Raw genomic sequence first — 27,154 nt, forward strand, 5'->3', positions numbered from 1 at the left:
AGAGATGCAAAGCTCAGTGGACAGAACTGGCAGGTACAGAGGAAACTGTTTCAGCTACTGTACTGTATGACTGACACTGAACAAAACCAAAGGAAATGTAATGACAACAGTAAGCAAGCTATGTTCATGTTCTCTCAATAAGTTACTATAGTTATTGATCAGAGTTTAATCCATCCCAATGCTGGTTCTTATTCAGTACCAGCAGATGCTGAGGAGGTTGACGAGACAAGTCAAGATTCAGGGTCCAGCACAAGGGAAATTGCAACTGAGTAGGGCAGCAACGTTGTAGATATTGACGATACATCCAGTAAAACTCCCCCAAAACAAACTGGTATGGCCTGGCTGGGTGTATAATTCTCGGCCTGACCTATGGTCCCAGTCCGGCCCTGCTGACACATCACACACCCATACACTACACACACATTACTGATTAAACTGATATCACAATTTAGTTACTCTCTTTAAATAAATATACTGTAATTGGAAAATAATCATGTGTGGTGTCCTTGTTTTGTCCGTCCTTGAGCCAGGGCTCCCTATTGTTGAATAGGTTATTCTTGTTTTTAGAACTAATTCAGTAATGGGGTGTGTGTAACACAAACATAATAAATCATTGGATAGTGTTTCTCAAATGAAGGGGGAAAATAATGAAATAAAGTGATGTATTAAGACTCAGTGCGAGTTATTACTTTCTTCCTTTACTTGGCATTCTTCAAAAATACACAGACATTGCAGCACATCGTTTCACGTCTTTGTACAGCCTTTCTCAGCAGTAGTGCAATGTGTTGGCGAACCTTTGTTTCCTCCTGACAGCCCACTTAAAGGTATACTCAATTCAATTCAATTAGCATGACCTCAGTTATAGTATTGCCAAAGCTCTGTATAGTTGCAACATCTATACAAAATATATATATTATACAATATATATATACTCCCCCTTGTGGCCAAAGGGGGACACAACTCTTGTCTTCAGATGTATGCTTGAGTGCAGCAAAATGTAGCTCAGTGACTATTTTGTCAACTAAACATCATAAAACAATACATATTTTAGTAAACGGGACATTACAATCTCCGCACATGAACTCTATATTTGCCTCTACCATGGTGCTAAAATGAAACGAAATAAAATAAACAATATATAGGGTTGCTTCTTCTCTGAACTTCTTGCATCCCTCCATATCAAATAAACCATAAACAAATACATAAAGTCGTGTTCACTGCAGCGATCTATTTTACACACAAAACTATGAAAACTTGGATATATACAGTGGCGTTTTCTCCTGGAGACCAAGGGAAGACAGGCTTCTCCTGTTTTTTCAGCCTTTGTTATCATTTTGATAATTACAAATATATATTCTTGTCTGTGGTTGTTTTTGCGTTCAGGGCATACAAGGGGTGTAACATTATTTTAATACCAAAACTATGTTCAAATAGAGTCTCGCTTGAACAGCAACTGCATCTGTAACATTACTGGGTTATTTGGTGATAACTACCAAAATAAAGTAACTTCAGACGCAGACGTCACGTAGCTTCTCAGACGAGAGGGGTGGCGACGAGAGTGTCACGTTACTTCTCTCGCGGCATAGTTCACGGCATGGTAGGCGACGATCGACACGTTAGTAAGCTCAGTGAGTTGGTTCATTGGCACAAATCACACCTCATACTGTAGCAGCTGCATGTGTGCAAACTGCCCCGCCCCCTCGCACACAGACGGGGAGAGAGAGATCTCTCGTCTGGATTGGAAAGATCGAAAATACTAAAAATTATCATAGATGCATTTTTGCAGTCTTTTTGCATATTAGATAACGGAGTTGACGACACCAAAACTGCAATATAATGTTTGGGTAGCATAATAAATATGAAATATCGTTCTTCAGTGCCCTACGCTGTACATATCCGGAATGAATTGCTGAAAGGTTTTGGGAAGCTTTGTTTCATGAAAGGCTGGCAGAGGGTGGGGCCATAGCTCTGGGCGTGGCTACTGGGTATCCCTACGTTGCAATACCCAGGAAGTAAACAATGAAAAATTAGAAATCTCCAACGAGGCGTTTTGGGGAGGTATTTTCTGGGTTAGAGTTTTATTCCCTACAGGGTGTACTTTGTTTTGTTTTTACTCTGCAGACCGTTTACATGCATTAAAACCTTCATAACACACAAGGGGACGGGTAATAACCGGAAAAGCATTACATGGGACCTTTAAGATATTATTGCATTGCTAGACATTGCTATCGGGATGTTAAGAGCATTCCATGGAATATAACAAAAAGTGTATCTCGAGCCGGTTTCTCAAACTTACCTACCCCACCTTTAAGTTTGTTTAGCTCAGGAATATGACATCATCCATCTTCTCAATCCATCTTCGCCTTTATTGTCCTCAGGTGAGAATAAACGACAGGTTATGAACTTATTTTATACATATGAAATCACCAGCCATATTATGCGTATCAGTCATGAGAAGCTGTAATTATTGGCCACGAAAAAACTGTGCAACCCTACACTAAAGCTTAGTTTGTTGGCGAACCCTCAGATTTCTAATCCCTAAACCCAACCCCATCACTGCCTCTCTACCAAAACCAAATGTCCCTTTGGGGAAAATAAATGTATCGAATATAATTTAAGTGAATTTACATCTTATACCCATTTATAGACATGTATAATGATGTAGCAGGCATTACATAACCATTAGAGGCTACAGGGACGGCGGAGAAGATTGGCCTTGTTTTTATTTTCTGCCTGTGACATTTTCTAGTTATTGCATGAGGGGACATTTCATCAGATCCTGTATACGCTGTGCTTGGATGGGCCTAGAGGGAGAAAGGATTGGCCCCGTCCTCGGATGAACCGTCTAAGAAGTCCTCCCGTTATCAGTCACGCTTCCGTAAAGTTCAGGCTGCGCGACAAAAAATACAAAATAAATTCACAAGCGAGCCCAAAGCGGCACGGTACAGCTTGTATATCCCTTTCTTTGTGTCCCCTCCACCTCTTTTTCCTTTATCTATCTCACCTTCTTCTGTCTGGATCACTCGATCCCTCTCTTTTTACTCCACATCTCCCCTTCTCTCCAGTGAATGCCTCTGTAATTCCTATTCTTATCTACTCAAAACCACGTGGGGATAAGAGCTTCTTTACTTATGTGCTCTTGCTCTCCATGGGGAAGGAGAGACAGAGAAAACATTTGAAAAATCTCAAATTACATGCAGGGTGAGCAGGCGGCGGGGGGGTGTGGGGATTACACATTTTAAGGCCCTGACACACCAAACAGACACCAAAGAACACGTCCCGACGGACCAGATTGTTGTGTCGCCTCACGTCACGAAATCGGCCGTCGATAGATGGATGGCCGTTGATGAGCGTCCTGTTGCCCTACTCAGATTGGTGTGTCCAGCACCGTCGTGTCTTTTCGGCCGTGCCGACGCCTTCCGATGTTGAATCGGGAGGCTGTCGGCAAAATAAATCACTCTGATTGGCTGTTCAGCTTAGGGAATCAGTGCATGAGAAGCGAAACGGAAGTGAAGAAGGCACACACAGACGGCTATTATGTTTCATTTTCCAATACCGCACTAAACATGTTTTCCATTATAAGTTGTTATGCGAAACAGTCTGTGATGGACGAGAGTGAAAATGGAACGCACGCTATTTGTTGTTTGTATATATCACGAAATCTGTCTTCCGGTTGCCTCTTTTGAATTAAGAATACACACTACCGCTGCCTGCTGGTAAGGAGAGTTATTGCCACTCACACGCATGTACGTGCTACTTGGCCGTCGGCTGAACTCTTTGCGGTGTGTTCCAGTGCGACTTTTTGGCCAAGACGCAGGAGACGTGAGGCGACACAACAGTCGGGTCCTTCGGGATGTGTTCTTTGGTGTCAGTTTGGTGAGTCAGGGCCTTTAGACTCCAGTCCAGGGGCGCCGGAAGCAGGGGGGCCAAGGGGCCATTGGCCCCCCCACTTTTATGGATCAATTCAAAAATATACGTGTATTTGTGTAAAAAAATATTTTTCCGGGGTTCGAGTTTTTTGTTTGATTTTAAATAAGCAAAGTCTTGGCTTTCAGAATATGAAACTTTTATTTCCAAAAACAAACGATAAATACAGTTTTGAAGCTTGTAAAGGGAAGAAGACAGGCACCTCGCTCTCACTCGGCTCCCCCTCAGCGCAGCAGCAGCAGCAGCTCCCCTCCCCCTCCCTCTCACTGAAATTATTAATGTAAACCGTATAGTAATCTAGATAACACGGCAGGGTCCGTGACAGTTTCATCTGATTTCAAATAAACAAAGTCTTGGCTTTCAGAATATTAAACTTGTTTCGGCAAATCCAGATGATAAATACAACTTTGAAAGCTTGTAACGGCATAATTACAAGAGGAGAACGGAGTAATTTAACGTCACAGGGCATAACAACAGCCGGTGTTTCTCGTCTGTGTGTTTAACACAGACACACTTGCGAGTTTACCCCAGACAAGTAATCCAAACGAAAATATTTTCCCTCCATAGCTACTCTGGTCATTTGCCCCGCTAATAATCAATCAGATCGATGGATTCCAGAGAAGAGGAAACTTTGAACGTCTTTTTCTCAAAATTATGACTCGGTGGCAATCATTATATAATGTGACATTTTGCTTAATATTTGGAGTACAACAACAATCCTGATATCATTAGAAAGCTAGGAATCTCCTCTTTCCAACAGTGTATACAACTCAAAATGTGTCTTTGGGTCAATGCGAGCAGTTCAAATATTGCACTAGGTAAAATAAAGCAGGCAAACATAACAGGAAGAATATGTACATTTTAATCCAATCAAAGAGGACTTTGTCACACCATTCAAATGTATCAAGTAGCCTACATTACAACCAATAAAAAAGCTGAGATTTGTTTATTTGTTACGTTGTTCTGTGTGTGGCAGCCGTTAACCTAGAAAGATAAACTTAGCTCGCAAACATGTCAGAAGAACCAGCGCATAAGAAAATGAAATACAGTCAAACTAAACTTAAATTCAACCACTTCAATGTCACATCCCTGACATCCACCACAACTCCGGAGCCTGGACCTTCAACTATAGAACCAGCGCAGCCAGATAAACCCAAAAGCAGCAGCTCTGCGGCCGCAGAGACTGTCAAAACCGCAGGCCTCGTTGAACCGAAACAGGCTGGTTCCGACTGCGTGGAGGCTTGTTGTCACGACATCGAGACGGGTAAAGCTGCACAGCTAATTGTTGATAAAAAGGAGACCGCTAGATCGTTTGGACAAAGAGAAAGGTACTTTAATGCAGAATGGTACAAAAACCGAGAGTGGCTAATTCTTTGTAAAACCACTAAACGGGCCTTCTGTGAAATTTGCAGATTTGCTGCTGTCAAACGGCTGGTAACTTTCTCAAAATGTGGAGATGACAGTTTTGTAAATACCGGATGTAATAACTGGAAAAAGTGCCCAAGCCTCCTGGACAGCCACGAAAAGTCCAATGTTCACAGAGAGTGTGTTCAAAAAAAGTGTGCTTTCTTCAGTCAAACACCAGTCAACATCCAGCTTGTCCAACAGGAGCGTATTGAGCAGGAAAAAAGAAGAGATGGGATGATGGAGCAGCTGCGCTGTCTGCAGTTTCTAACCCGACAGGGCCTAGCAATCAGGGGGCATGAGGATAAGGAGAGCAATTTCAAAAGGCTAGTAGAACTCGTAGCTGATAAAAACCCCACTCTGAGAAGCTTCATGCTCACCGGGAAATATGCATCACACGAGACAATCAATGAACTCATAAACCAAATGTATCGGGAATCTCTCACCACTTTATTAACAGAAATTAAAAACAATGCAGAACATTATGCAGTTATTGTGGATGAAACTCGCGATTGCTCCGGGCATGAACAATTGTCTCTGACTGTACGATGGGTATCAGCTGATTATGTTGTCCATGAAGACTTCATAGGAATGTATGACTGTCTTAAGACTGACGCATTATCAATAACGCTTACTATTAAGGACATGTTACTGAGATGCGGCCTGGACATTGGTGACATGAGAGGGCAAACCTACGATGGCGCATCTGTTCTACAGGGACAAATGTCAGGTGTGGCCAAACGTTTTAAAGACATCAATCCCAAAGCAATCTCAATGCATTGCACTAATCACAGCTTAAACCTCATACTCCAGGAAGCTGCTTCAAAGTGCAACATGGTACGTGGTGCCTTCAGTTTAGTTCACGACATACATGAGGTCATCAACAACTCACCAAAACGACTTGCCATCTTTAATACCATTAGGGATGCTGCAGCTGCTGCCTCTCCTACTGTCAGTGGCCTCACACCGCTCTGCCCCACTTGCTGGACAGCCAGAGGCAGTGCAATAAAATCCCTGCTTGCGAATTATGAAGCCGTCTACGACACGTTGGATGAAATAATCCGAATGGGGGGGAACACAGAAGCAAGCAAGAAGGCACCAGGGCTGCAGGCATTGATGACTCAATTTAGTGTGTTCTTCGGATTGAAAGTGTGTCTTACACTGTTTTCTTCTGCGGAAGAGGTGGCTCGGGTGCTCCAGTCCAAAGACCTCTCAGCAGAGACAGTTAAGTCAGCAGTGCAGATGCTCCAGACACACTACACAAACCTGAGGTCCACAGAGGCATTCCACAGCATCTTTGAAGAGGCCCAAAGAACGAACATGAGCGACCTGGTCCAGGCCCCGGCTCTTCCTCCAAGGCGGCGCGCTCCACGCCGTTATGATGATGGAGATGCGTCTCATCAGTGGGAAAATGCAGAGGACTACTTCAGGAGCCAGTTTTTTGAGGTAGTTGACCTGCTCACTTCTGAGCTGACTCGCAGGTTTAACCAACCCACTCTGCAGCTGCTGATGAGTATGGAGCAGGTACTCCTCACAGCAGTAAACAGTCCCCCTGGTTTCGGCAGCATCAACATCCCCCAAAATCTGGTCGACATGTACACAGGTGATATTGACATGGAACGGCTGTCCACCCAGTTGTCACTGTTTCCAGCAGTTTTGCAGGCACACAACAGTAGTTCCGCCGCTGAAAGACCCATCATGCAGGTGACAAAGGTGTCCACAATCACCGACATGCTGGCGGCACAGGGACGAGGCACGCAATCCCTCTTCAGTGAAGTGGATAAACTTCTACGGCTGTATTTGACTGTGCCAATGTCAAATGCAACAGCTGAGCGGAGCTTCTCCAGCCTCCGTCGGTTGAAGACGTTCCTCCGTTCAACAATGTCCGAGCGCCGCTTAAATCACCTTCTCTTCCTCCACATCCACAAAGATTTGACCGACGGCCTGGACCTCAAAAAAGTGCTCCGGAGCTTCTGCTTTGCCAGTGAGCGAAGGGAGGTTTACTTCGGCAAAATCTAGGAAGATTGTGTAGATTTAGCCACGTGGAAATGTTCTTTAGCTTTAGCCTAATGTCGGACATTTGTTTGAAGGGTGCTCCGCCTCCACCCTCACCTGTGATTGGACATTTGAGTCATGTGATTTTGATTACATGACATCACAGCTTGTGTTAGGTGTTATTAACCAATAGTTTCATTGGAAGACCTATTTTATTATACAGTTAATATTACGCCCCAGCCAGGCCAGTTCGAGTGGCTCTTCGTCCTTTTCGTAACTGTATTACAACTATTGTTCATCGGTTGAATAAATAATTTATGTAAATTTCTTGAATTTCTTTAAATAAGTTTCATGAATTGCATTACCTCCTGTAGCCAGAGAGGCGGAGTGATTACCACTCCGCCCTGGCGGAGGCACTGGCGGACTGATTACCACTGTAGATTTAGCATTTCTTTCACATACACACACACACACTTTTTGGCCCCCCCACTTCTGAAATGAATCCGGCGCCGCTGCTCCAGTCGCATGCAAAACAGAGGAGTAGGACCAGGCAGGGGGTTTAAAGAGCACGGTAAAAGTAAGATAAGATAAGATGTACTTTATTAATGCCAATTTGGGATTTCTTTTTGTTGCAGCAGCATAAAACACACACATTACACATAATAACAAATTGAAAGTGTAGAAATAATTCTAAAATAGAAACTTCTCAAAATAGAAATAAACCAGCATTGAGAGTAAGCAAAATATACAGATGACCATGCAGATAAAAAATCTATACACTGTCTAACAAATAAAAACACTATTGAATAGCCAATTTTCTTGAAAATGAAAAACTTAGGCAACTATTTTCTCTATATTTTTGTGTTTTGAGGCCAACTAAGCTGTGAACTAAATCTCACGTTTTAAGGAAAATTGCCTACGTTTTAGCCAACTAATAATCATAATAATGGTTGCACAACACAAAAATGGCCAAAATCTGATCAGTTCTTTTTCAGACAGGTTTTTATATAGATGGATCAGGACAAAAAGAGAGGGGAACTTTTTTCCTGAAACTTTCAGAATCTCTTTACGCAGAGGGGACACATATTTATTTGGGCTGTCAAGTTTACGCGTTAATAACGCGTGAACGCAAACACTTTTTAACGCCACTAATTATTTTAACGTGCGATTAACGCATGTTTATTTGTCCTCGGCCCGCCCCGTAGTTGCAGAGCCCAAAGGCTTGACGTTGTTGTTGTTGTTGTTGTTAGTTGGATGGTGGGAGATTCTAGCGAGAGATATTGATACAAAAAAAGGTGATTTAAACAGCAAGCCAAGCACACAGCTGATGCTGACAGCCCCGCTCCTGCCACTCGCTTGCGGCAGACCACGTTTGAAAGTTTGTCGGGGAGACGCCTGGACACTTCTACGAGCAACAAGCTTTTAACAGCGACAGCTAAATGGGTGGCTACAGCTTAACATTGTGGAGGACGAGGGTCTGCGTTAGATAATTCGGATCGCATCCAACGTGTCGACTGCACATCACAGCGCATTAGTTTGACCCACAGTGGGCACATCTCATGCTTTGACTGAAGATGAAGACAGAGGAGTGGCATTTCGCCGACAACTGTAAACAGGCTTTTCTGTTTGAGCAACTGCCTCAGTGCAGAGCAGTACACAGGGTTGGGAGAGAGTGTAAGAGAGAGAGAGAGGTTCCAGGTTGTTGTGTTGAGAATATTCAGGGGAATATTTGTAATTGTTCCAATGATAATAAACAAAAATTTGCATAAAGCATATTTGTCCACTCATATGTTGATAAGAGTATTACAAATATTCCTCTAAGGTACATTTAAGATAAAAAATGTGAGATTAATCGCGATTAACTATGGACATCATGCGATTAATCGCGATTAAATATTTGAATCGACTGACAGCCCTAATATTTATGTATATAAGACATGAACAAGTGGATTTTGCACAATAGATGACATTTAAGATCTTAGAATCTTTAAAGGTGGAAGAAAGTATAAACATAATAAAATGATCTAAAATAACAGGAAGAACAATAAACAGCAGCAAGTCTATACATATCTACAGTATAAAGGACTTGAACCAAAGGATATTCTATCAAATGTTCTAGATAATTTAGACTGTTCTATATAACATAATCGGTATGTGATCCTCATGATGACCATCTGTTTGTCTTTCAACTATTCTGTGTAACAGTCCAAACCAAGTCAATTTAATTCTCATAATCGACAGCTTAAATCCTGGAGATCACCCATGATTTTCAATATAATTACAATTACGGGAATAAAAGCACATTTTAATTATTCTGGGGTTCACTTAAAGATGAGCTAATACTTTCTTGGGTGTGTTATCTTTTCCCGGAAACCCTCCTAGGTCTCGGTGACAGAAATGTGTGTTTTTCTATTGTGAAGACACTGGATGCACACACACACACACACACACACACACACACACACACACACACACACACACACACACACACACACACACACACACACACACACACACACACACACACACACACACACACACACACACACACACACACACACACACACACACACACACACACACACACACACACACACACACACACACAGGGCACTACGCTCTCAGCTGCACGAATAACATTTGTTGCAGCGTGCCCGAACAGACACACATTCAGCCCGGCCCTCCAGAATCTGTCACAGAGAGACTGCTCATTAAAAGATTTCATTAGGTTTCAATCAGGCCATAAGTAGGCCAGCTGCACTATTACAGAAGGAACATTTGTCTGAAACATGACTGCAGGAGACAAGATATAATGAATCAGGATGTGTGTGAATGATTTAAATGAAATATGACTATGACAGAGCGAACGGAACAACATTATATTGAATCTCCTGCTTTGGAACTTTAATTTCTGGGTTTGACCTCGGTGACTTTTCTCGATCCGTAGTATAGAAGTTAAAAAAAAGAAGAGGCAATCGCGGGATCCGGAATTCAATCTTCTCCGGCGTCAGAACATGGCTAACATAACTACAGGCAGATGAATAATCCACAGTGGGAATTTGTCAGACAGCAGTAAATGACGGAACTTGATCAAATTTGTTGAAAGGGGAAAACTCGGATGTTCGTCTCGGGTAAAGACGGAATCGGAAATAGTTTTCTCTTCATTTGTTTGTCATCTTCTCTCATGAAAACAAGATAATTTTTCCATCTTCGCCTCCTGCCTTTGGAACCCCTACACTCATTCTGCACATAGTGGTTTCAAATATATTGTTATTATATTGTTAACACAAGGAAGTCTGTTTTATTTATACCAGGCAATAAAATAGCACGCAATTCACATTAGGGCCGGATTTAAAACAGTGATTTTCCTATTCAAATCAAGCCTACTTTGAATGATCCAAGATGGAGTTATTAAATCAAGAGAGCAATGTATCTAACTCTAGGAAACTCTTTTCTCATTGTATGTATCTTTTTGAGTTTTTATACTTTATATGTCGCAGTAGCACAAAAAGGATACACTAAGTCGGCAAGCAAAACTTGGCTTGCAAGACTTAACTTGAACCTATCTTGCTTCAGTGATGTAGGAGTCTATAGGGCCCTGGGTAGAGCATCCACCAATCACTTTTTTTAGTGGTTCTACAACTAGGGGATTACTTTCGTATCATAAAGATAAAGCAACACTTTCTCAGAATAAAGCAAAACTATGAGTTGAAAAGAAGAAAAAAAAACTGAGTCAAGCAAAATAAAATACATTTCAAAAATAAAACTATAAGTTGCAAACAAATCATTTGTGTAATCATGTAAACTATAAGTATTTTTTCTTTGTTTTAACATAGGTTTATTTGTTTGCAGTTCTTGTTTCTTTTTTCTCAATGATCAGACTTTTGCTCTTGCTGCAGCTCTCTTATTTGCGCTCCTTCACTTTTTGTTTGAGATTCTGACACAAACCTCCCAGGTGGGCGGGACTTTCAGGGTTGGCAACTCAGTTTTTGAGTGACCGCCCAGTCCTCCAGCGATTGTACAGTGCAGGCAGCTGCGGTGCGGTAGCTGAGATAGAACCATAGAACACCCCCAGAAGAACCAGCATTTCAATTATTATAATACTGCAAGTGAAAATATATGCAAGTATTGATCATTTGTGCTGTACTATACGGTCTGTTTCTTTATTGTGTTAAGTGAGAAGTAAAGCTGTGCTGTGAAAGTTAGCTTTAGCTACCTTTAGATCCATAACAATGCAAGCTAAGTAGCCTAACAGTTAGATACATAGCTAGCAGTGAGTGAGCGTTCAGACACCGGCGCACACACTCGGACTCGTGTGCCTGACTTTACCAACAGGCTTTCATGATTCTGTTTAGATATGCAAGTATAAGCCATGATAGCTTATTTTATTAACACGCTAATTTGATATAAAATCAATGGAGGCTGAGTTAACTTTGTAGGAAAACCTACCGTCCATGACTGCCCCTGAGCTGTGTTTTATTTGTTAACTTCATATTTTTCATTTCCTAAAACATTTATTTTCCTCATATTAACAGTGTGGATCATTCATCATATCATCATATCATCAGCATGGTGTGGTGTTTTCCCACTTCCTCTGAGGGGACAGCACGGAGTGGGGGGGCATGAAGAAAGACCTTCACCAGCTTCATCCACGCGTTGTTGTTATCACTGGCTCAGTGTCATTTAATTTGACAAAATGTCTTTATATTTAATAGATTTTATTATTATCCACCTTTTTGTTTTATGTCCATCCATCCATCCATCTTCTCCCGCTTATCCGTGGTCGGGTCGCGGAGGTAGCAGTTCCAGCAGAGAGCCCCAAACTTTCTTTTCCCTGGCCACATCAACCAGCTCTGACTGGGGGATCCCAAGGCGCTCCCAGGCCAGAGAAGAGATATAATCCCTCCATCTGGTTCTAGGTCTACCCCTTGGTCTCTTCCCAGCTGGACGTGCCTGGAACACCTCCCTAGGGAGGCGCCCAGGTGGCATCCTAACTAGGTGCCCGAACCACCTCAACTGGCTCCTTTCGACGCGAAGGAGGAGCGGTTCAACTCTGAGTCCCTCCCGGATGACCGAACTTCTCACCTTATCCCTAAGGGAGACACCAGCCACCCTGCGGAGAAAACCCATCTCGGCCGCTTGTACCCGCGATCTCGTTCTTTCGGTCATGACCCATCCTTCATGACCATAGGTGAGGGTAGGAACAAAAATGGCCCGGTAGACAGAGAGCTTTGCCTTCTGGCTCAGCTCCCTTTTCGTCACAACGGTGCGGTAAAGAGACTGCAGTACCGCTCCCACTGCTCCGATTCTCCGACCCATCTCACGCTCCATTGTTCCCTCACTCGAGAACAAGACCCCGAGATACTTGAACTCCTTCACTTGGGGTAAGGACTCATTCCCTACTTGGAGTGGACATTCCATTGGTTTCCTGCTGAGAACCATGGCCTCAGATTCGGAGGTGCTGATCCTCATCCCAGCCGCTTCACACTCGGTTGCGAACCGATCCGGTGAGTGCTGAAGGTCGCAGACCGATGAAGCCATCAGAACCACATCATCTGCAAAAAGCAGTGGTGCAATCCTTATTCCACCGAACTGCAGACCCCCTCCCCCACGACTACGCCTCGAAATCCGATCCATGTATATTACAAACAGGATTGGTGACAAAGCGCAGCCCTGGCGGAGGCCAACCCTCACCTGAAATGGGTCCGACTTACTGCAGAGGACCCGGACACAGCTCTCGCTTTGGGAGTACAGAGATTGGATGGCCCTGAGTAGAGACCCCCTCACCCCATACTCCCGCAGCACCTCCCACAGTGACTCCCTGGGAACCCGGTCATACGCCTTCTCCAAGTCTACAAAACACATGTAGACTGGATGAGCGTACTCCCAGGCCCCCTCCAGGATCCTTGCGAGAGTAAAAAGCTGATCCGTCGTTCCACGACCAGGACGGAATCCGCATTGTTCCTCCTCAATCTGAGGTTCGACAATCGGCCTGACCCTCCTTTCGAGTACCTTAGAGTAAACTTTCCCGGGGAGGCTGAGTAGTGAGATGCCTCTGTAATTGGCACACACCCTCTGATCCCCTTTTTTGAAAAGGGGAACCACCACCCCGGTCTGCCACTCCTTCGGTACTGTTTCCGACTTCCACGCAACGTTGATGAGACGTGTCAACCATGACAGTCCCTCAACACCCAGAGCCTTCAGCATTTCTGGGCGGATCTCATCCACCCCCGGGGCTTTGCCACTGTGAAGTTGTTTGACGACCTCAGTGACCTCCCCCCGGGAGATTGGTGTCGATCCCCCGTCATACTCCAGCTCTGCCTCTAACATAGAGGGCGGAGTTGTCGGGTTCAGGAGTTCCTCAAAGTGCTCCTTCCAACGCCCTAACACTCCATCAGTTGAGGTCAACAACGTCCCATCCTTACTGTACACAGCTTGGATGGTTCCCTGCTTCCCCCTCCTGAGGTGTCGGACAGTTTTCCAGAACAACTTTGGTGCCGCCCGAAAGTCTTTTTCCATGTCTTCTCCGAACTTCTCCCACACCCGCTGCTTTGCCTCGGCCACGGCTGAGGCTGCTGCCCTTCGGGCCTGTCGGTCCCTTGCAACTGCCTCGGGAGTCCCCCGGGATAACAAATCCCTGAAGGCCTCCTTCTTCAGTCGGACGGCTTCCCTGACCACCGGTGTCCACCAGGAGGTTCGAGGGTTACCGCCCCTTGAGGCACCTAGGACCTTGAGACCACAGCTCCCCGCCGCGGCTTCGGCAATAGAGGCTTTGAACACCGACCACTCTGGTTCAATGTCCCCAACCTCCACAGGAATGCCCGAAAAGCTCCGCCGGAGGTGTGAGTTGAAGGCCTCCTGAACTTGGGCCTCCTCCAGATGTTCCCAGTTCACCCAAACTACACGTTTGGGCTTACCAGGTCTATCCAGAGGCTTCCCCCGCCACTCGACCCAACTCACCACCAGATGGTGATCAGACGCTCGCCGACGAGTCCTCCTTCTGGGCCTGGCTCCAGAAGGGGACCCCGGGCTTCCTCCGGGCCGGGTATCCTCACTTCGTGTGTCGTCTTTCATGAGGTCTTGTGAACCAATCTTAGTCTGGCCCCTTGCCTGAGACCAATTTGCCATGGGAGACCCTACCAGGAACACAAGGTTCCAGACAACACAGCCCCCAGGTTCATCAGGGTTTTATGTCCTTTTATTTAAAACATTCTTTGAGACTTCATCTTCTGGTTCAAATTTAAATAAATGTAATTTGTATAATCACTCTTTTGTCTTTATTCTACATGGAAATGTTAGAGATTCCATTCAAATCTGTTGATTATTCAGATCTTCCTCAGTAATAGTATGTCGAATTTTTAATGCTAAATGTATATCATTTTCTCACAGGATATAGAATGAGACAACATCGTTTTTATCCATTGTGTATGAATGCTTCAGCTCTTTAGACCAACATGGTAAGATGTGAGCATGTTCATAATTGTGTTGGTATGCAGCCTAGGTCTGGTCTGTTTAATAAAGCAAATCTGCCACTTTTATATTGTAGAATTTGTTAAATTAAAGCAGTCTTTAATTGTTTGTCCTAAACATAGCAATAAATGCTTTTGAAATGTAACATGTCTTTGAAAAAATAATAGTATACAGTTTATATTGTGTATCACCTTTAGCTTGAAAATACATTGCCTATTTATTTTATAGATTAAAAAAAAAATCTGACACTTTATCAATCCCAAATTGGGAAATTATTTAACAGCAGCAGTGTGTTTAGGTATTCAAATATTTAAAGTTGGATTAAAGTATAAACTACACAACACAAGTCTAATGCACAGCAATCCATAAGAGAAGTCCGATATGATAATGAAAACTCCCCAGGAGACGCCGACACTAACGTGGCCGAGTGGACTCCGGAGTTTGCTGCATGAGTTGCACTGTATGATCTGTGGTGTAGTGGGCTGTCACTCAAAAACTGAGTAGCCAATGGGGACACACCCCTGAAAGTCCCGCCCACCTGGGATTTTTGTGTCAGAATCGAAAACAAAAACTGAGGGAGCGCAAACAAGAAGAGCTGTAGCGAGAGCAAAAGTCTGATCATCGAGAAAGAAGAAACAAGAACTGCAAGGGAAAACCTATGTTAAAACAAAGAAAAAAGACTAATAGTTTACATGATTACAAAAAATGATTTGTTTGCAACTTATAATTTTATTTTTGAAATTTATTTTATTTTGCTTAACTCATTTTTTTTTCTTTTAAACTCATAGTTTTGCTTTATTCTGAGAAAGTGTTGCTTTATCTTTATGATAGAAAACTAACCCCATACTACAACAACAATACCTCAAAAATGTATCACTGTTGTGTGACAAAACTACCATCTCCCCCCTGGATTGTAATCATCTGTTGTGGTACTATATATTTGTTTGACATTCTTTTTTCTCCATGAACACACACTAAGTCTACTTGCCAGCATAGTAAACCCTGAAATGTTGAGTACCCCAAAGTTTTGTGTTAGAAAAGAATAGTACGGGTCCCCCAGCACATAGAAACTGCCAGATGCTAACTGTCTTACACATGTTGGGCAATGATCACATTAGCATAAATTGTGTTAATTACCATAAATTAGCATTATAACAAATATGTACAATGGTTCAGATATGGCTTGACTGATTTGGACATTTTTGAAATGGTAGTTTTCAGTTTTGTGTCAAAGAATAATTGCAGATGCTGAATCCGACATTTTTAGGATCCAAATGGGCAGCTTTGAGTATATTTTGATGCCAATACTTGTAAGATTTTGAATGAATTTAGTTTGTAACAGAGTATTTTTACAATGTAGTATTTCTACTTTCGCTTGAGGTGAGGCAAGTTTATTTATATAGCACCTTTTAACAAAAGGTAATTCAAAGTGCTTTACAAAAAAGAAAAACATTAAGAGCATAAAGAAAAAGTGCAGCGGAAACACATTATAACAGTCATTACTAATTAAAGAGAATAAAATAGACATAAGACAAGCTAATATAGAAAAACCAACCTGATCTTACCAGAATGCGTGACTCCTCCACGACTCCTTAACACCGCATTGCGTGGTGGAGTAACGGAATCTTTTATATTTGCGTGTCGGCACCACGCAAACAACCCCAATGTAAAGTGAATGAGGCTCCTTTGTCGTGGTGCACACACGCATTTCTACAACGTCCTGCAGTGAGCTTTTTATTCTATAAAATGTTTTAAAAATCTACTTTATAGCTTGTAGTAACTCACAGGAGGCTTCTTTTATTTTATTTGTATTCATGATAAAACATTTTTTCGTCAGAATGTATTATGGTGCATTATTTACCAATGTTTGTTCTTAAAAAACGGTGCATTTTTATTAAATTAGTTATTTTCTAAGGAAGGCCAGAGCTTCAGCTGTGTCAAATAGATTGTTCCCTTTAGTTTACGTTATTTAAAAAACAATTACATTCATATTTGATCATTAATAGTAATAATAATCATTTTTTTTTATAACAACGATAAACCAGAAGAAGATGCCGTCGTTACCACGGCAACGTTATGTCGCGCTTGACGGCAGTGACGTAGCCACGTGACGTTGCCCACGATCGCACCACTTTCATTCATTTAATCTCACAACGGACTACAGTAAGTATCTAAAATCAAGGGGAGTTTATTTCTTTAAAACACGAAATGATATTGCTTTTATTTATTCCACTATAGCACAGTCTCTATAGCGTTTCATTCCTGGATATTATGTTGATTTTTGTAGTGTGTTTAGCTTTTACAATAGGCTACGCGCAAGGCCACATTCAGCTAGCCTCCGGCTTTCCGGTCAAAGTTTGTAGCTGGATAGCATTTATAGTTTATACAGCTAAATGACATTAGCTGTCCCCGGCACAGTTGGATAGTGGAGGTGCCTGCTAGAAAAATAAGTTTAATTGACTGGCCAGTGGGGACATTGGGATTGTTACATTGTAGAATTAAAATATATAGTAGAAGATATAAGATATATAAATTATACTAAATTAGTATTGCATAATAGAGTAATGCACAGATTAATTATTAGTGCACTCTCTTCATTTTGTGTATTGTTTGTATATTGTGTCTGTATTGTTTGTATGCCATGTCCCTCATAATATAAGAATATGCACAGTATAAATTATACTAAATTATTATTGCATAATAGAGTAATGCACAGATGTTACTGTTATTCTAAATAATCCTAATCATGTTTTTATTTTTCCTGTTTTACAGCTTCTTTACAACTCTATATCACCAACACACACATATCCATACACACACACATATAAAACCAACGGCACTTTTAAGAGCCACTCTCTCTCTCACTGTCTCTCTTTCAATCACTCTCTCACCTTCTCTTTTTCAATCACTCTCTCTCACTTTCTCTTTTAATTACTCACTCTCTCTTTGTATGCCATGTCCCTCAACCATGAAGTGAGGGTCTTCAAGGATCCCAATGAGGCCAGGATGCACATGGCAGCATTGATTAGCTTTTTATTGATGTAATGTAAAGGGTCCGTTAGACCTTTTTATGCAACCGTTAAATAATTGCTCAAATATAAGAGCTGCTGTCTTATGTTGTATTACAACTTTGTTGTTGATCACAACCTCTGAAAAGATATAGGCTACTGAAACCCCTGCCACCCCTCCGAAAAAGAAAAGAAAAAGCAGGAAGAGACCCCTTTCTAATCCAGTGGTCACACGCAGACGTGAGAGACAACGGGAAACTCAACGCTCCGCATCAGGTTTGTTCTTTACTATATCATGATTTCTAAATCTAAGAATAAAGATAATTCATAACATAGTTATTTTGGTGTACACAGTAAGAAATTATGTAATGTAAAGATACCTCTTGACAAATCTGTTGCAATGTTTAAAACATTTTCAAATTAAATCAAGATATTGTAAGAGCCTGTGACTGATAATCCTTGCTTGTGTTGTATTTTTGAACATGTGTACCTCGATTTGGATAAAAGTATGGCAAATGTAAATTGTCATTGTGATGCTGTGGTAATATGTTCTTAGTTTCATTACCTGCAGTCCTTACAGAGCATTTTCATATTACAAGTCATTGGTGTAATTTTAGATTGATTGAAGGGTTAAGCAAAAATGACTGTCTCTGCAGCTTCACAAGCCAGAAGAGACGATCCTGTGCATGAGGAAGGCCTTCAGCAAGAACAGGGGTGGGGAACCTTTTTCCTCTCAAGGGCCATTTCAATTTTTTCAACATCCTCCGAGGGCCGTACAAATAATTGGCCTCTGCTTAAAAATACTGAAATCACAGCCCATTCATTTCGCCTTTCTTTCATGCTGTGCAAAGAAAAAGCAACCTCTTAATCCAGATATCTCACCATGACTCGCGCATGCATGCACGTACACGGTTGTGGCATGACCACCAAAACAGAAAGATATGGATACAAGATGTGAGCAAATGTATTTAGTATCCTATCCATGTGAACATGATTTAAGTGGGGGGGAAGATTTTTTTTTTAAATGTTGAAGTTAAAAGCATCAATCTGGTGCACTTTGAGAGCAACATTAGGAGATCTATGGATACATCTCTCAACACCCATATGAAACAGAACAGTAAGCAGATTTCATTTTTCTTTATGGATATTTTACAAATCACTCCCCTTTCAAACTGTATTCTCTGTTTACTTTATTCTCTTTTTTTTATAACTATAATGATCATGTAAAGATGTGCCTTTACCTTGCTGGTTGTAGAAAAAGCTTCTTATATTTGTTAGCATAGTTAGCTAACCAGATGCTAATAACAACAAAGTTATTGACTGTATGATCAGTATGACAGATGAACAGATCACCACTGGGCTTTCAACTAAAGACAACACATTTTTTTTAAAAACTGCGGCATGTGTACAGCTCCTTATGGGTACTGACATTTGTGAAGTCCCGGCCCGGAGCCCCTGTCGGACGAGACATATACCATGTGATGACACGTTAGGCTCGTGTTGTCTTCAAGGAGCCTGACCTTGGCCAGGAAAAACAGGCACTCGCTTGTTTAATTATTTTGCGGTCTAGATTTCAGTTTTTTTTCTTTTCTGCGTGTGTTACCTTGAGGGCCGTATCCAATTGTCTCGCAGGCCGTATACGGCCCGGGGGCCGGAGGTTCCCCACCCCTGAGCTAGAACATCAAGAGTTTGGTAGTCTTGGTGAGTATATTGATTATAACAGCAGTTGACTGGCACTACAGTTTTTCCCAATGTTTCCATTTTTATACTCATCTAGTTCATCATAATAAAGTATTGAGTGTTGACTGTTTCATGACAAGTGAATGCATATTTGGTATAAGTATCACTTGCTAATATTGCTTTGGATGCATATGATGATTCATAGCATGTTGCTATTATTAGTCCGCATATATTTTTCCAACTCAAAAGTGTTTCAGTATACTACCTTAATATCCATCATACCAGTTTTAGGGTGTCTTAACAGCTGTTTTATTTTTAGAAACACATCTCCAAGAGTTAAGGGACACCCTAACTGCAGTCCAGGTTCCAGAGCCAACAGACGGAACGGTTTCTGCTTGGGCACAAAGGCAGCTTCTCACAGATGTGAGAATGAAAACTGCTAGGCCAATGCTTTTTAAACCACATCTCTCAGTTGAGAGAATAGCCATTCAGAATTGCCACAGATGCTGTGCAGAAGAAGTGGCTATTAGGTGCCTGGACTGTGTTCCACTGGACATGGAGTTCCTCTGTGCAACCTGTGACATGGAGGCCCACAAGAGGAATATCTTCCATGACAGAGAGGCTGTGTTCAATGGATTTCTGGAGCCCATTCCCCCTACAACTGCTGTGGTGGTGGATGAAAATGGCCAGCCTCAGTTTTGTTAACAAAGTATGTAAAGATTAACATTACATTACAATGTCCCATTATAGTGTAGTTCCCAAAATTAAGTGTGAATGGGAAGTGTACATAGCTGATTGAAAAAAATTTGATTGGTTTTGACTAGGGCTGCAAGATATGTGGAACTTATGCAAAAATGTTATTGAATATCTTGATAATCTGGAGAATTAAGGAAAAACTGTAAATACACCCTTCCTAACATATTTTCTATATTGCAGTATGTCAACTGCCTGTTCCTACTCCAAGGTCAATCTGTGAATGCTCTGATGACGTCACAGTTACTCCTTGGAAGCATATTTCTGTGGTCACCATCAACGGTAAGTTGTTCTGAAAGCCCTTCTTTTTGTACAAGTAGTATTGTATGGCAGAGTTTTACCACTTTGTGCAACGCAAAGATTTTTATCACCTGGTCATTTTCAGACAACACCCATGCCATGTCAAATAGCTAATACATCATATATGCACATCTATGTATAAAATACAATATGTCAAAGCAAACTCACAGTTTGATTACCGAAATACCTTTACCTTGTCCATTTGTTCACAGGACGATACAATGTCTGCTTGCCTCAGAAATCCTGTCCATCCTGCTCTGCAGAATGGACTCCTGAGGTTAAAGACCTGCTTTTGTATCGGTACTGGCCAGCTAGCACCAGCTGCCAGACGCTTTACAAATATGATGTGTTCACCTCATTCGAGCACATGAAGGTGACAGCACCAGCCATGTCCAGGCAGGCATTTCTGAAAATGTTGGAGCACAGATCTGTTCAAGCTGGATGGGTAAATCTGCCTGAATCACACGGAAACATACAAAAAACAATTTCATATTACTGTATACCATATCATAAATTGTTGGCATTGCTTTCAAAACAATTACTAATCCACTTTTAATAAATCAATATACAGACAGGTAGTATCTGTGCTGATACATTTCAGCGAATCTTCTTCGAGTTTTGCTTCTGTCAGTACAAACAAGAGGATATGTGCCAGGTCCATCACTTTGTTTGTCCAGCATGTTCTCCAGACATGTTGGCTGTCTGCTGTGATGGAAACCGCAAGCATTACCGCTTTTCCAAGTCAAAAGGGTAGGTATAGGTATTAATGAAAATGATAAAGAACACACCGCTAATACAAATAGTAGCCCTTGGGTTGTCTTTGAGTAGCCATAACAGACATTAAAACAAGTCATAGTAATGTAGTGCTTTGTGATTTTTATTATTGACTTGTATGTTAACTTATCATGGACAGGACTGAGGAGTCGCCAATCTATGAGGGCTTGTTCCTGGCCAAGGACGAGGAAGTCGCAACATTTGTTGACCTTGTCAAAGGCAACATGAAAAGTGTACGTTTTTTTTCTTATTATGATAGTTGCAGTTACACCTGTGGTGTTCTTTTATATATATGTCAAAACTTGTGTGTAACAAACTGACTTTATAGGGAAATGACAGTGCCGTCTGTGGTACTGCCAAATTCACCGCTGGCAGAGAGATGTCAAAAAAGTCTGGTGCCCAGATAGACGAGGAGGGCATTCAAGTGGCAGTTTGCAGGTATGTATTTGTAAGTGTGTCTGTGTGTGTATATGTGTTTGGTTCTTGAGTCTGGTCTCATTATTTCAGTTTTAATAGCAATCCAAGTCTAAGTCTTTGTAAGAATTGGAAGCATTAAACACTTTTGATGTTGAAGCGGAATTGATCCATCATTTGTAACATCCAAGTGTTATTTGTTGTTATAGCCACCTAGATGACAGAGATGCGTGCTTAAGCCAGGCCTTGCTGTGTCAGTTTATTATTAACAACTAGATTTTCTTCTGATTAATCAGACATGGGTTTCTCTTACGAGGGCTGAACCACTTCCGTGGAGAAATATACGCTTACCCAATGTTTCTCCAAAAAGAGATGTCGAAGAAGGCAAATGTTGACTTCTTCTGTATGGACATAACATGCAGGTAATCCTCACTGTCATATTGCACATCCACAACAATGTTTAAAATGGCCCATGCCTCAGCAGTCATTTTAGATGATATTGATATTGTCACAAAATGCTGCTCCTGCTTCTTAGGTACTGGCCATACCTTAACGAAATAGCCGAGGGATTACCAGAGCTTCTGCCGTTGACCGAAATGAGGCCATTTCTTAGCGTGATGCATGCTAAAGCCCATACAGCAAAATGCGAGGTACATAACACCTTTAATGCAAAGGATTTTTAAATGTTGTGCATGGCATGCCTTATTGGATATCAAAAACTTCTAAAGAAATGCTACATAACACTACTTGCGCTGTGTTGCAGGTGAGATGCGGTAGCAGAAGTCAGGACGGAGCAGGAAACACAGTGGGAGAGGAAGTAGAGCAGGTATGTTATTAATGGCATTATTGTAACTGTATGGATACAAGAAGTCTTAATAGAAAGCAGTACAAATATGTATGTGTCATCTCAGTGACAAGCCTGTTGATTAGTTTAAAGCATATCCTTTATGTCTGAGTTCAAATAGCTCATATGTTCAGCAACATTAAATGCATGCATATTGTAGGAAGTCAGTACACAAGTTTTCTCTTAAACCATCCAGTTCAAGATCTATGATGTGTAGGTGATATTGTTATGTGATGGTGACCGAACATTAATTGTAACATTCATTATAGGTGAACAGCTTTCTCTCCAGGGCAGCTCTGGTCACAAAATACATGACAAAAGCAGGTTGGTATTAACACTGTGATAAGGCAGCCCTGATAAGTATTTTACAGAGAGTTCCCTCCTTAAACATTATTGGTGTATTACTTTACTGTAATTACCAGTTCAACAACCTTTCAATGATTGGGTTTAGTCATGTCTATCAGGTTTCTCACTCAGTATTGCCTTTTTGATGTGAATACTTCCTTTTTTGTTTGTGGATATATTTGTGTCTTTTTTAGGAAGAGTGAACATGCTCACTCAACAGGCCATGGGTTGGAACAGAAGGAAGAGGGACAACCTTCATCAAGTTTTAGCCCACAGATATGTCAAACTAAGGGCAAATTACAATTGTCTTCTCATCTGACATTACATATTTATGAAGGATGTCTGCAATGTAACCTCATGGCTATACAGTATACATTATGTTTTCCCTTATCCACACTTCGTCTTGCAAGTCAGATGGTGTCATGGAATGTTTCAACTGTTCTTCTGAAGGTCTTGTACTGAAAACTGGTGTTCTTTGCATTATGGTGTTGCAGGGTGCTTTTCGCTGACATTTTCTTTTTTTTGTAAAGATCACAGAGAAAGCAAAGGTGGAAGCTGCCAGCTTCAGCGACTTCAAAAAGGAGCACAACCTTGATCAGGAGACCATACAGCCGTGGGTGTATGATGTCAGGCAATGGGCAGTCACAGGTAAGACATACCACAGGTTTTCCATATATACATCTGTTAATTACTGTAAGTTTAGACACACAATATAAGTTGGCCATATGTTGAAACTGAGACTGTCACTGATTGTATTTCTTCTCCAATTGTTTTTTTGCAACTATTTAGAGAGAGTCTACGCCCCAGGGTGTACTGAAGGACTGAGGGTGGATATTGAGAACATCACCGTCACTCTTTTGCACAGGAAGCAAGATCTGTATCGTCAGCATGGTTTATTGTCAAACATAGTTATTGAAATTACCTTTCAAAAACAACAAAAACATTCTGTCACCATGACACAGTTTTGTTTCCGTTTCACTTTGCAGACAGCAACCAGGCAAGGCAAAGGAAGAGGAAGAGAATGAGAGAGCTGAAGAAGAAGCTTTGCGAAAAAGTTGTGCAATACAACTCAGGAGTGCATGAAGAACAGATCGATGAGGAGTTGGCTTGCAGTCTGACAGAGGGATACATCCTACCATGGGAGAGGCATGCACATGGTAAGATAATTGCTAGTTTGGCTTGTTGTTTTCTTAGTCTATACCAAAATATGAAAGAACCAATGCTATCGCTACAAAGATTCGTGTCTCAGAAATGAAAATCATTCTGTAATAATATAATATATGAATACATATTCCTTGTCCACTACTCCATTCCTTTCCTCAACCTAAAGGCAACACCTTCAGGTTGATGAGGTCTGTCTTTGACCAGGTAATGCTGGTCAGACGTTTGGAGGAGGAGCAGAGCATCCTGGTGAAAGAGATGTCGCAGCACATCATGTTCCTTCTGAAGGAAGTGCAAGAAGTGGAAGCACTCAGAGGACAGACTTTGGAGGGCATCAAAAACAGCAGTATGTCTGACATCTTAACATTTGAATATTTTCATCACCTCTTCAACACATTACATGTCTTACATAAGTAGAACACATCTGTCACTGTGTCAGGCCGAAGTGAAATAGTAAATTACTGAAACTATTCATTATCAAGATCATAATCGATTATTTTCTGTCTATTGACTAATTGCACTATATAAACATTAATCAACATATCCCATTTGGCACCCAATATATAGTAACATCCTTCAGTTTAAGATGGATTTACCTATTTTGTAGTGTTTTTACATATGCAGCATTGTACAATGCAAAGAGATTTGCAATTGTCATGGTTTGTTTACATTGAGCCCTTTTTCTTTGTGATTATCCCTCTACAGATTTCAGTGACCTGACAGAGGATGCTGCACATGGGCTCAAGAGTGTCCTCAGTCGGAGGTGGCACTTCCTCAAAAGCCAACACAAACCGGCTGTACATGCGTACAGCGGTGTAGCCGCTAATGCCATGATCTTCAATTACTGCAGGACATTGAGGAGTCGGATGACAATGACTACACTAGCCCTGAGTCTGAGGAAGAAGACCTGTAAATGTTTCTGCCAAGCAACACAGAGGCACTGGAGAGCTCTTTCACAAGCGACGTGTCACGTCCACACGCCATAATAATGACAAAACACTTTTAAAACACACTTAAAGCCATACAAAATAAAGAAAGAATGCAGCGGCTCGTCTGGTCTTCAACCTTCCAAAACATTCCCACACCACGCCGCTCCTCCGCTCCCTTCACTTGCTTCCAGTAACTGCTAGAATCCACTTCAAGACACTGGTACTTGCGTACCATGCTGTGAATGGATATGGCCCTTCCTACATCCAGGAGATGGTTAAACCGTACACCCCAGCACGTGCACTCCGCTCTGAATCGGCCAAACAGCTTGCTGCAACCGCACTGCGAGGGGGACCCAAGTTCCCATCAGCAAAAACATGTGGGTTTGCTATCCTGGCTCCAAAATGGTGGAATGAGCTCCCCATTGAAATCAGGACAGCAGAAAGTTTACACATCTTCCGGCGTAGACTGAAAACTCATCTCTTTGGACTCCACTTCGAGCGATAGAATTATTAACAAAGAATTACTAACAAAGAATTACTAACAAAGAACTACTAACAAAGTACTAACAAAGCACTTACATACTAACAAAGGACTGGCTTATCTAAAGCCAGTTGAGTAGCACTTTAAATGTTTTAGCTCTATGAAACCTTATGTACTTATATGATTCTGCTTTCTTCAAGTTTGTATCTTCCTGTTCGAATGCACTTATTGTAAGTCGCTTTGGATAAAAGCGTCAGCTAAATACAATGTAATGTAATGTAACATTATAAAACACTATATATGAGAACGATATTAAACTATGCACTTGTTTCGCCCAAGTTCATAGTAATGTGAAAATGTGTTTATATTTTGTACTTCCGTTTATTTAAAGCGCTTTGACTTGCTGATGTGTATGAAAATAAATTGCCTTGCCTTTATATTTAACTGCCTCTTATTACTCAAACAAATGCTATACAATGGTTGTTTTCTTGTCACTGCATTTTGTCATTCGTTGATTATGAACTATTAATGTGAATACATTGTAAATAGAGTTCATACAATAACATAATCCTTTATTAGTAACATGTGCATAATGCAGGGTAAATACCAACACATTCTCACTCCCAACTCGTACTTCTAATGTTGTATTATTTTCTAAACCACACAGTGTTATTCACTCAACAATAAGACACAATTATCCTTGAGTTTATTTATTTGTTTGATTGTATAATGTCAATCAATCAATCAATCAATGTTTATTTATATAGCCCAATATCACAAATGTTACATTTGTCTCAGTGGACTTCACAGTTTGTACAGAATATCAGTATGACAATACGACACCCTCTGTCCTTAGACCCTCACATCGTACAAGGAAAAACTTCCGGATAAAACCCACAGTTTAAAGGGAAAAATGGGAGAAACCTCAGGGAGAGCAACAGAGGAGGGATCCCTCTCCCAGGACGGACAGACGTGCAATAGATGCCGTGTATAAATTGAAAAGATAATACATTTGCAACATAGGTAGTCCAAATGTTTGGAAATGCATGTGTGTATAATAAGAAGATGAATCCACGAGGATATCCATCCAGGACTTATGATCCAGGACCACAGCCACGACTCAAGATCCAGGACTCGCAATCCATGACACAGGACCGCAGGATCATCCATGACTCCGGATCCCGGCGTATATAGACACCAAAAAGAAAGAAATTTGGGGAAGCTGGGTTAATCGGAACATGAGAGTACACAGGTATAGACAGAGAGAAGGAAGAAGTAAGATGTCCCCCGACAAACTAAGCCTATATCAGCAAAACTAGGGGCTGAATCTAATCAGCCCTAACTATAAGCTTTATCAAAAAGGAAGGTCTTAAGCGCACTCTTAAAAACGGATAGGGTGTCTGCCGTCCGAACACAAACTGGAAGCTGATTCCACAAAAGTGGAGCTTGATAAGAAAAGGCTCTGGCTCCCATTGTACTTTTAGAGACTCTAGGAACAACCAACAACCCTGCATTCTTGGAACGCAATGCCCTAGTAGGACAATAGGGTATAATGAGTCCTTTAAGGTAAGATGGCGCCTGCCCATTAAGGGCTTTGTAGGCGAGAAGAAGAATTTTAAATTCTATCCTGTGTTCTATAGGGAGCCAGTGTAAGGCAGCCAGAACAGGA

General features: G+C 41.6%; 3 protein-coding genes across 3 annotated transcripts in view; 2 read left to right on the forward strand and 1 right to left on the reverse strand.

The window, feature by feature from the left end:
- On the forward strand, positions 1–26,005 carry LOC307045806 (uncharacterized protein). Its single transcript, XM_079691761.1, has 6 exons — positions 1–33; positions 23,445–23,562; positions 23,704–23,796; positions 23,901–24,071; positions 24,245–24,421; positions 24,781–26,005. Exons 4-6 carry the CDS (start codon positions 23,936–23,938, stop codon positions 25,059–25,061), a joined length of 594 nt encoding a protein of 197 aa, XP_079547887.1. The 5' UTR covers positions 1–33; positions 23,445–23,562; positions 23,704–23,796; positions 23,901–23,935; the 3' UTR covers positions 25,062–26,005.
- The window catches only part of LOC307047234 (uncharacterized protein), a 323,132-nt gene that overhangs the window by 12,940 nt on the left and 283,038 nt on the right, over positions 1–27,154 (reverse strand). The gene's annotated exons all lie outside the window — the stretch shown is intronic.
- Positions 16,886–23,251, forward strand: LOC307045805 (uncharacterized protein). The gene is made up of 12 exons (XM_079691760.1): positions 16,886–16,959; positions 17,569–18,080; positions 18,461–20,193; positions 20,421–20,519; positions 20,750–20,982; positions 21,109–21,287; positions 21,451–21,544; positions 21,640–21,749; positions 22,022–22,147; positions 22,261–22,375; positions 22,489–22,551; positions 22,839–23,251. The coding sequence occupies exons 5-12, from the start codon at positions 20,905–20,907 to the stop codon at positions 22,902–22,904; spliced, it is 831 nt and encodes a 276-aa protein (XP_079547886.1). The 5' UTR covers positions 16,886–16,959; positions 17,569–18,080; positions 18,461–20,193; positions 20,421–20,519; positions 20,750–20,904; the 3' UTR covers positions 22,905–23,251.

Source organism: Notothenia rossii, assembly GCF_949606895.1.
Source record: "Notothenia rossii genome assembly, chromosome: 7".
NCBI classification, from domain to species: domain Eukaryota; kingdom Metazoa; phylum Chordata; class Actinopteri; order Perciformes; family Nototheniidae; genus Notothenia; species Notothenia rossii.

Bases quoted from the DNA above. Each gene is read 5' to 3' on its own strand.
- LOC307045805 (XM_079691760.1), top strand. From the start codon at position 20,905: ATGAAGGTGACAGCACCAGCCATGTCCAGGCAGGCATTTCTGAAAATG. The intron at 21,545-21,639 runs GTACGTTTTTTT...CTGACTTTATAG, and splicing joins TCAAAGGCAACATGAAAAGT to GGAAATGACAGTGCCGTCTG. The intron at 22,552-22,838 runs GTATGTTATTAA...CATTCATTATAG, and splicing joins TGGGAGAGGAAGTAGAGCAG to GTGAACAGCTTTCTCTCCAG.
- LOC307045806 (XM_079691761.1), top strand. From the start codon at position 23,936: ATGAGAGAGCTGAAGAAGAAGCTTTGCGAAAAAGTTGTGCAATACAAC. The intron at 24,072-24,244 runs GTAAGATAATTG...CTCAACCTAAAG, and splicing joins ATGGGAGAGGCATGCACATG to GCAACACCTTCAGGTTGATG. The intron at 24,422-24,780 runs GTATGTCTGACA...ATCCCTCTACAG, and splicing joins GGAGGGCATCAAAAACAGCA to ATTTCAGTGACCTGACAGAG.